The 10,817-nt window shown below is 42.8% G+C and overlaps 1 protein-coding gene across 1 annotated transcript; it reads right to left on the reverse strand.

Annotated features, from left to right (window-relative positions):
* Positions 1–3,110: 3,110 nt before the first annotated feature.
* Positions 3,111–8,452, reverse strand: LOC129100324 (G-protein coupled receptor 37-like 1). Its single transcript, XM_054609920.1, has 5 exons — positions 7,778–8,452; positions 4,862–4,928; positions 4,579–4,820; positions 4,004–4,375; positions 3,111–3,284 (listed from the first exon to the last, which is right to left on the reverse strand). Exons 1-5 carry the CDS (start codon positions 8,450–8,452, stop codon positions 3,111–3,113), a joined length of 1,530 nt encoding a protein of 509 aa, XP_054465895.1.
* Between the last annotated feature and the right edge of the window lie 2,365 nt (positions 8,453–10,817).

The following is a 10,817-nucleotide window of genomic DNA, read 5'->3' on the forward strand; positions in this document are numbered from 1 at the left end:
TGTCAGACACTTTTAATAACATAAGTTATTTTAGTGGACGTAAATGATGGTGAGAAGTTTCCCCCAGTGATAAACAGTTTGTTTAGTGTCTGTCGTCTGCAGCCTTCTCCTTCAATACTGAATCTCTCTATTAGTCAATTAGACACAATACCCTTTAAGTATTTTCTCCTTGTTGGCACATATTCATATTTTTCTTTGAGTTATTAACTGTAATCATGTGCTTGATGAGTTCATGTCCATTTATTAAAGTGAATAAAGTTTAATATTGTTTAGAGTTTTAATGATAATGAAGAAACACACAGGACAGAATTTTAAGTTGGTTGGATGTTTTTCGCCCAAATGGAGTCGTAGTTGACTTTTCTCCTTTACTTTTTTGTCCACAGGCTTCTTGTTTCTTTGATTTTTTATCAATGAACCAGATGTTTTTAGAGTTTCATGTCAAAGAAGAATCTCATCTGATGAGAAAAAATGACTTTTACTTCCAGAACCATTGACTCTCAAACAGCTTCACAAACCGACTCTGCTGCAGAATTTAAGGCATTTTAATGGTGATCAGCTGAGCTTGGTCAATAAAACCTTTATTGCACCAATACGTTTTCCGGACGACAGCAGTTTAAATTACACAACTTTATTGATAAATGTCAACCTCTACATCCGGTTTGTTGGTTTATGTCTCGTTCACAAGATAAAAACAATCTGCAGAGACACAAATATAAGACAAAGATTATTTTGTTTGTGTGGACTGTCCCTTTATTAAACAGTTATGAAAGAGTAGCCAGGCTCTTAATGTCAACCTTTTTCATATTTACAATAAACTCAAACACAGTGGTGGGACTTGAGTCAATATATCTTATTTCTTTTGTCCAGTTATTGTTAAAAAACAAAACAAAAAAACAATGGGAAAGCTTGGATTCAAAATTGGACACAAACATATCCCCCATCTGTAAAAAGGGACGCAAATAAAAACAATCACTGTCAAAGTGCTGTATGTCAAATTAAAACCAGCGTTATTAATATTAATATTTAGACAGAAGTGACTTCAAACTGGGTTTTTTTTGTCAAATCCATGCAACATTTGGGATTTTACCTTCACATTATCTTTTACCTGTGTTATTAAAAACAGTGGTTCATATATCTTGTTTCAACGGGATCCAAAGAAAGAAAGATAAATGTATTTAATTTCCATATAATGAATTGAAGCCAAAAGGGGGAATAATAATATGTTTATTTTGCATTATGATGAATAAAATCATGAAAGATGCTTAAACCTTAAACATTTCTTTAGCTTCCAGTGAAAGTGAAGCTAATATATGTGTAACATTGGCTGTTTATTAAAAACTATACCTCCACTTTTGCAAAACATGTAATTTATTTGTTTTGTTCTGTTTCTTACCGATGCAGCTAGAGACACGTTAACAGTTAAATCAGGTCTAATATATTGATGTTGAATCTAAATGTGTCCATGTGTTAGCTCTAGACAATAAAACTAGCAGATATTTATGGCACTAAACATCTGCTCGTTTGTTCTCAAGTACAGATGACGTCTGATTTATTTCCCACGTTCCATTGGTAGCTGTAATCTCACACATTTATACGGGTTTAACATGGTGACACTGAACATTACAAAGACATAAACAATCTTGTGACATAAAAAAATTACTATCTCACTTCCCTTCATATAAAGATGTGATTAGTTATAGCATTAAAATAAGCTAAATTCATATCTTCTGTTTGTTCTAGTTGTTTGAGTTTGACAGTCTGAGTGACAGCTGCCGCACTAAAGAGATATTAATACAAGTTCCTACACAGTTTAACTTCCTGTACAAAGAGAGGCCTGTTCAAATACTCTTCAGATCTCCTCCCTTCCTTCATCACGTTCTTCCCTTTCAGAAACATTCATGAAGCCAAAGATTCTTCACAAAAACACAGAAGTAGACTCGACTGATGGCATGGAAATAAAACAGGAGTAGAGCGTACATTCCCGTTCAAATTAACGTAGCAGGATGCACGTTGCACATTGTGCACACTCTGTAACCAGTGTAGCATTGAAGCATGGTGGAATTAGCAAGCTCACTAGCTTGTTAACTTGTGTACAGCTGGCTAGTTAGCTAGCTAGCAGCAGCACTGGGTCTAACTGTCACTCCGCCTCACTCCCCATCGCTCTCGAGAAGGACAAGCTAACTAGCTAACTAGCATACAGCTGGCTTGTAAGCTAGCTAGCTAATTCCACCACGCTTTGGTGCTACACTGGTTGCAGGAAATTAGCCAAAACATAGACTGGTGGCCAGCAGCAGCTGTTCTTCCACCTCACTCCCCATCGCTCCGGAGAATGACTAGCTAGCTAGCTAACTAGCCAGCATTGGGAGCTGAGACAACACATTACGGGCCCACTGACGCGTCATGACAGCTAACAACAATCGCCATTTTTTATTGTACTAGTCAAACAACCACAGGAAAACAGTCCAATGCCCGTTCTACTCCAATTTTACCATGACCTTTGTGGAAATAGTTGTCATATAGTTATTATTAATAGCTGTCGTTAGATGGCCCATCATCACTGTCCTTTAGCCCCACTGATAGTGTTTAAAACAAGCAGTAACCATTTTAACATACAATACGTCAGCTGTACACTCTCAGACAGTTAGTTTAACATTAGTCACTTCAGGCTTCAAGTATCTGCTAGTTTCCCATAAAACATGTGACCACTTCAGCTTCAGACCAGCAGAAGAAAACTTCCAGGATTTTCATATCAAACATTATTCCAGCAGGAAGTTGGAGGGAAGAGTTCGTTCGTCGAGTCCTGAAACAGCTGGTTGTGCAAGTACAGCAACTTTTCTACAAATACTACAGATTAAACTTCACTTCCTGCACAGACAGGAAGCTGGAGGGAGAAATACTGTGTCCATAGAGGAATAATATACAAATGGAAACTCTGGAGGAGGAGGAGGAGGAGGAGGAGGAGAGGACAGAGAGGAAGATGAAGAAAAGATGATTATTTAGGAGAGAGGTGACAGATGGGTTAACTAATGATGGAAGAGAAATCATAAAAAAAGATTTGATGAATGTGTTGTTTTATGGAGGAGATGATGGATAAAGATGGACCAGTGGCTCTAGCTGGAGATGGACAAGATGGCTGACGTGTCTTTAGCCTTGTCGAAGAAGATAGACGTCTCATTGGCTGCCTTCAGCTTGACCTGGGCGGAGCTTGGCGATCCCTGGGCGCTGGTTGGCTGACACTCCTGACAGCAGCAGCAGCAGCAGTCCATGAAGGCCTGACCGAGAGCCTGAAACACAACGACATGCAGGTCAGTGATCAAACAACAACAGTACCGTTAGCCTCTCATGCTAGCTAATGCTATGTTCAATTGCAAGAGTGAAAGCTGCAATACAGCTAAACTATAAAGTTGAATTGTAGCTCAAGTGCTTGTTGAAGTAGTTACTTCATTAATTAGCATTCTGAATTGGTCTACATGTTGACGATCTGACCACCACAACGTAGTATGAAAGACTGTTCATAAGAAGTGGACGTAGTCGTCATGGCTCTTTCATTCATTTGTGGATGTTTTCAGCGTTTTGGCAACCAATAAAGACAAGTGACCATATATGGACTGAGGAGGAGTGACGTAGAGACAGCGTATACGTCTCTGGTGTCGACCTGTCAATCAGTGTGTAGCCCCGCCCTAAAGCATCCCCTGCTTTATGGTCTGTTTGACTCTAAATGGAGCATCATTTACTAAATGAACATCATGCTGTATTGAAGAAGACTTGAAACTAGAGATTGAGACCATAAACTCATGTTTACAATGTTTACTGAGGGAATAAATCAAGAGAGAAGTAGAGTCATTTTCTCATAGACTTCTATACAACCAGAGGAGTCGCCCCCTGGTGGACAGGAGAGAGAATGCAGCTTTAAGACATGAAGCTTTGACTTCACTCTTCAGAACCAGAGGTTGACACCTGTTTCAGGTAAAGAGAGAAGGATTCATGACGTTTCCTGACCTACCTTACACAGACACAGCAGCAGCACCGGCGTCACCGACGACTTGAAGAACAACAGGAAGTGATGCAACAGCGCCAGCATGGCGGCCGTGTCCTCGGAGACGCTGATGTGCGTGTAGGCCAGCGTGATGTTGCAGACGTGTTCGGGCAGCGCGCAGACGCCGTACACCACCGCCAGCGCCAACAGCGTGCAGTTCAGCTGCCGCTCCACCGCCTGGTGCTGCTGCCGCTTCTGATTGGACGAGCGGTCGTCATGGCCGCGCTGCTTCTGGGCAGAGCTTGAGTCGCTGTTGACGTTGCGGGTGGCCATTTGGCAGAGGACGGTGAAGAGGATGGGGAGGCAGAAGTAGCAGCCGAAACACCACCACATCCGGCCCTGGAACAGAGGACAGTAATCTGATTACTTTACAGGAATACTTGGTATTATCTGGTACTTTCTGGTTCTGTGTAGTACTTTTTGACCACGAAGTACTTTGAGGTGGAGTTAAATATACATATTTAGTCATAATTAACATACATAACAACAATGAACGTCTTCTGTGACTTCCTGTAACTCTTCCTGTTGGGTCGCATCCTCACCTGGTGATACCTGAGCAGCAGTGAGTGGAGGGAGTCGGGCAGGTAGAGGGACAGCGGCGAGGAGGTGGTGAGGGTGCAGGAATCGACCAGCCGGCCCGTGGACGGAGACATGGCCCGGCTCGGCTGCCACAGGAAGATCTCGGGGCTGGACAGCGTCAGAGCGCCGAGCCACACCAGCAGCAGCTTCAGCAGCACGGCGCCGCAGCGCTCCACCCGCCGGGCCTTCAGCTGGGACGAGGAGGAGGAGGAGGAGGAGGAGGAGGAGGAGAGGAGGAGGAGGAGGTGGCGGCGAGGAAACGGTCGATGCCCAGAGCGCAAAGAGTGAAGGAGGTGATGCCCAGAGACACGGCCTGCAGAGGGAGGAAGGAGGTCAGAGAGTTCACCAGGTCCAGCTCTATCAAAGTAGAAGACCACTGTGACAAACTGAAAAACTAAATTGATATAAACTGTTTTTATGGTCGATTTGTGTTTGAAATATTTCATTTCAGAGCTACAAGAAGCGTTTAAACCGTCCAGTCTGGGTCAGCTTCACGGTGCTTTCAAGACCTTGTGAATATTCCCCTCTGTTGGCATCTACAGGATTGTTAACTTAAGACTCTCTGGAGGTTTATTTGAAAGAGGAAACTGAATGTAATAAGGCCCAACATCATAAAATTGTCCCTTATTTTTCGAAAAATCATCTTGGGGAAGCAATACATTGAGCAGATTATTGAACTTGGATGTTGCTTGATGAACATGTACACATGGTTTAAAATGTCATATCCCTGCACAAAAGATTTTAAAAATGGCCTCCATGTCCCAAAAGAAGAGAGTCTCTCCAGCAGGCGGTCCTGATTCAAAGGGCTACTGAGTTAAACTATTGAACATGTCAACCCAAATGTAAAGCTCATTCACAGCTTTAGAGTTCAACATCATCAGCATATACATATCTTTCATCATGTGTTTTTGCCTCGAGTTCAACTGCGTCTCCAGCGATCACATGATCAGATCTCACCTCTCTGCACTTTATGCAAATCAACACAAGCATCAGTTCTTTTTGCAGAGACCAGATGTGTTGTTGTCTGCAACCGACAGGAGACAGAAATGCACTTCCTGTTTCTGGTCTGCACAAAATTAAATGAAGAAGAAGAAGAAACCAAAACAGCACAGACTCTAAACCTTGGTGTGTTCTAAGCAAAAGAACTGATTGTGTTTGACTCTCTCTTAATAAATGAATATATATATATGTATTATATCTCTATACAGGCTTTTCGAAATGTTCAGATGTCGATGTGCATTTCCGTTATCCACCGGTTTAAAACAAAAATACATTTAGTCTTTTCACATAGAAATGATTTACATTAGGAGCGGTGAAGTAATATCTGCTCATGTGACCATGTGTGAACCATGTCTCTCAGAAGGTCTGTTTAAAGATTGGTTGCCGTCATAATGTATTTATATATTTTATATGTGTGTTATGGTCCTTTAACTTTAACATGAAGACATTTACACACACTCACACTGGGAAGTACCCAGTTCTACCACAGTAGAAAACCAAAGAAACAGACTAATCAGTTCTGTTCAGACGCACAGAAACTCTTTTCTGAACTGAAGACTTCCAAAATGGGCGCCAGAAACATTGGGGTCACAAATCATACAAACACAGTTTCACCCCAAATTTGTTCCTGTCAAACCATGAAAGCAGCAGCAGGATGTTTCAGCAGACATAATGACAGGTCACCATGGCGACGGACCCTCGCTTAGAAAAAAATTGTCTCCACTGTGGGAGGCTAGTTTTTTATGCCTCTGTCCGAGTGATGGTGATAGTGATGGTTATAATGATAGTGATGGTTATAATGATAGTGATGGTTATGATGATAGTGATGGTTATAATGATAGTGATGGTGATGATGATAGTGATGTGATAGTGATGTGATGGTGATGGTAACAATGGTGGTTGTAATGACAGTGGTGGTGATGGTGATAATGGTGGTGGTGGTGATAATGATAGTGATGGTGGTGATAGTGATGGTGATAATGGTGGTGGTGGTGATAGTGATAGTGATGGTGATAATGGTGGTGGTGGTGATAGTGATGGTGATAATGGTGGTGGTGGTGATAGTGATGGTGATAATGGTGGTGGTGGTGATAGTGATGGTGATAATGGTGGTGGTGGTGATAGTGATGGTGATAATGGTGGTGGTGGTGGTGATAGTGATGGTGATAATGGTGGTGGTGGTGATAGTGATGGTGATAATGGTGGTGGTGGTGATAGTGATGGTGATAATGGTGGTGATGGTGATAATGGTGGTAGTGGTAGTGATAGTGATGGTGATAATGGTGGTGGTGGTGATAGTGATGGTGATAATGGTGGTGGTGGTGGTGATAGTGATGGTGATAATGGTGGTGGTGATGGTGTGATAGTGATGGTGATAATGGTGGTGGTGGTGATAGTGATGGTGATAATGGTGGTGGTGGTGGTGATAGTGATGGTGATAATGGTGGTGGTGGTGATAGTGATGGTGATAATGGTGGTGGTGGTGATAGTGATGGTGATAATGGTGGTGGTGGTGATAGTGATGGTGATAATGGTGGTGGTGGTGATAGTGATGGTGACAAATGTAGTAATGCTTGTTATAATGGTAGTGATGGTGATAATGGTGGTTATAATGGTAGTCGTAGCGACAATATGGAACCCACAATAAAACATTCTGAAGCCAACTGGACTTTGGATAGACTGAAAATAATAATCTACCAACTAATTTAAGAACTTTTTTGCATAGACTGATATATTTTTTAAACATCTCCTGCTGTGTGTCGCATCACCTGATGGTAGATGGTACTGATTTAGACACGTTGACACCCAACTAGAAGGAGTAAATAAAAAAGAATAAGCTCAGGTCCCAGGTTTGGTCTTTGTCCCTTAGAACCGAATGGACCCGTGGAGACCAGGTGATAATCACCTCCTAACAACCTCCTGACCTTTTCAGTACAAACTCTTCACCTGTATGCAAAATCAATAAAGTCCAACAACTCGTAGGTACCACTGTCAGGCTCCTCAGAGGATGAACCCTTTCTGTTTAAACAGTCCATGAACTTTCCTCTAGGGTCACCAGGACAAATCACATCAACACATTTAAAGTATTTATACCACAAAAACACATAATCAATCTCACTGACTTCCTCTTTCCCCTCCCACTTCCACTCAAGCCCCACCCACCTCCATATATGGCACCATACGGCAGGTGATGTCGGCGAGGATCCTCCTATGGGAGAGCTGGTTGAGGACCACCACAGGGAGGCAGAGCACCAGGACCAGGAAGTCCCAGAATGCCATGCTGGCCAGCAGGTAGTTCCAGGCCGACCTCATGTAGTAGTTGTTCCAGACGACACACATGACCGCCATGTTTCCCACCACGCCCACTGCCAGCACCAGGCCGGCCAGGAAGAGCACCGCGTAGGCCGAGTACGAGCTCTCCGCCAGCGGGTAGAATGGGTTAAAGAGTCCCGGAGGGTCGCGGTCCGAGCTGGAGGTGTTATCATGGTGACTGACATCATCACTGTGTTCCCCTCCTCCCACTTTGGTCCCGTTGTCGAACTCGGTGGCCTGCGGCGACGTCACCGAGTCGTTCTCGAAGGACTGGCTGAAGGTGGACTGTTGCTCCTCCTCATCGGCACCGCGGGCCAGGCGGCGGTTCCGGTCCACGTCCAGATCCAGCATCTCAGGGAGGGGCTGGCTCTGGTTGGGGGCGTCCACGGTCCGGAGCTGCTTGGTGATCCAAAGGGGTTCCAGTTTGACGAGGATCTCGCTCTGACCGCCGGGTTGGCCGACGCTCTTTGCGTCCGTTAACAGCAGCAGGTTCAGACAAAACCACAGACCGATAGACTGGACCATGATGGAGACTTTAAACGTGGCGGACAGAATTCGGTGCTGACGCCAATTAAAACTCCAGCAATGTTCCAAAAAGTCCCAAAACTATTAAACAAAACGATCAACCTGATGATGGAAAACCTCCGAAAGATGTCGATGCAGAATCAGTTCAGAGTTCCTGGAAAAATGAATAAATGACAGGAGTTTGTTCGGTAAAGTTGACTATTCCGGTAAAATGTTTGGGTGAATCACGGAAAAGCTGGCAGACGTTTAACGGAACGACTACGACGATTTCATCAAGTTTCTAAATGATGAAGAAAAACTGATGTTTGTGAAGACGTTCACTGGGTTTAGAATAAGTTTGTAGTCCAGATCAGACGAAGGTCTCCTCTTCTCTTCTCTTCTCTTCTTCTCTTCTCTTCTCACACTTGTGTTTTTAAACTCCCAATACTCCTTCTAAAGTTTCCCACTTTAAAACTGGACTTTGTTTGTCCCGTCCATTAGTAATCCAAACAGGTGTTGGAGCTCCAGGAGGACGGGGGGTGAGGGTAAGGGTCTGTGTCCGTGTTCGGGCTGCTGTTTCAGGGCTGCAGGCAGCAGAGAGACTGGGCGTCCTGGAGCTCTGAGGGTCTCTGGGAACCAGCAGCCCTCTGTGGTCTGACTGGATGGAGCCTTTGTCAGGACACACACACACACACACACACACACACACACACACACACACACACACACACACACACACACACACACACACACTCTGACAGGTCGACAAACACAAGCATACAAACAAGGTTGGCTCACACTCAAATACACACATTTGTCTGCACAATCATGCATGCATACTTTCTTTTGCTCTGTTGGCTCTCACACACACACACACACACACACACACACACACACACACACACACACACACACACACACACACACACACACACACACACACACACACACACACGCTCACACACACATAGAAACACACTCTCAGTTCTGCTGCCCCCTGGTGGTCTGTGGATGGCATCACTCCAGCTGAGTTCACTGAAAGGAACACATCCGACTCAACTACTGATGAAGTGTGTGTGTGCGTGTGTTTTTGTGTGTGTGTGTGTGTGTGTGTGTGTGTGTGTGTGTGTTTTTGTGTGTGTGTGTGTGTTTTTGTGTGCGTGTGCCTGTGTGTGTGCGCGCTCTTGTTGTTGTGAGAACCAATTGATTCTATACATCCATACAGTCAGTCAGTCAGTCAATCAATCAATCAAACTGTATTTGTATAGCACCTTTATAAAGGTTAGTGTGTTTCAAAGTGTTTCACAGACGACTGACAAGCTGAAATAAGACAAAGAACAAAGTGTGAACTGTGAAAAACTTTAGGCCATAAAAATGTAATAAAATATATTTAAAGCTATAATAACAGTTATAGTAGTAAACAATGTGTAACAAAACTATATAAACTTAAATATGAAAGAATAAGTGAATAAAATAATAACATTTATTCCAAATCAATCACACATATAAATACTCACTACAACACCAAATGTGAATTAATGCGCCGCTGAAAATAGTCCCAAAGAAAGTTACTATTTCTTCCTGTTTGTTTGATAAAAAACGACTGTGAATTAATGTTGAAACTATTGATTTGTTTAAGACATGTGTACAGTAAGTGCATATATATATATATATATATATATATATATATATGCAATTGTTGTACACATGTCTGCCTTTAACAAATATATTTATATTTGTGTTTAATTCTATATTTACATGAAGTCTGCTCTATTTCATGTCTCACATTCTCATCTTTATTCATATTTAATGATCACTGTTGAACTTGAGATCTTCATTTCAAAAGACTGCTCATTTGTATTTGTTATAAATATATAAATAAACAAATAACTTGAAACATTAGTGACACGTATACATTAAAGCATCAATAATTAGATATATCATTGGGCAGAAAGTGACTCAGTGAACATAAAACGCTTTGTGCACATTTCCTGGTTGCAATTTCGTACAAACTGTTCTCAAAACCAGGAACTGAATCCAGACCACCTGGGTCTGAACCAGGACGTAGGGGTCTGGTTTCACTGGTTTTACTTGCAAATTATGAGACGAGCAGCTCAAGAACTAAATTATTGTAAATTCAGGATCGGTGGACTCGTCCCTCAGTCCGGTCCTCGTTGTGTCTCTGGTTGTTTCTGTTCATCAGGTCTGAAGACGTCCAGAGGGGACGGACGTTTGGAGCTGGAGAGACAAGATTCTGAGGTTGGAAACATTATTTCAGTTTGTTTCATTTATTGTGTTAGTACCAGGGTCCACATAAAAAAACTGCTTTCATCTACTGGTGCAGTGAGAGTCCTGATCCAGGACTCTCACTGCACTCATCATGTTT

Source organism: Anoplopoma fimbria, chromosome 12, assembly GCF_027596085.1.
Source record: "Anoplopoma fimbria isolate UVic2021 breed Golden Eagle Sablefish chromosome 12, Afim_UVic_2022, whole genome shotgun sequence".
Lineage (NCBI taxonomy): Eukaryota > Metazoa > Chordata > Actinopteri > Perciformes > Anoplopomatidae > Anoplopoma > Anoplopoma fimbria.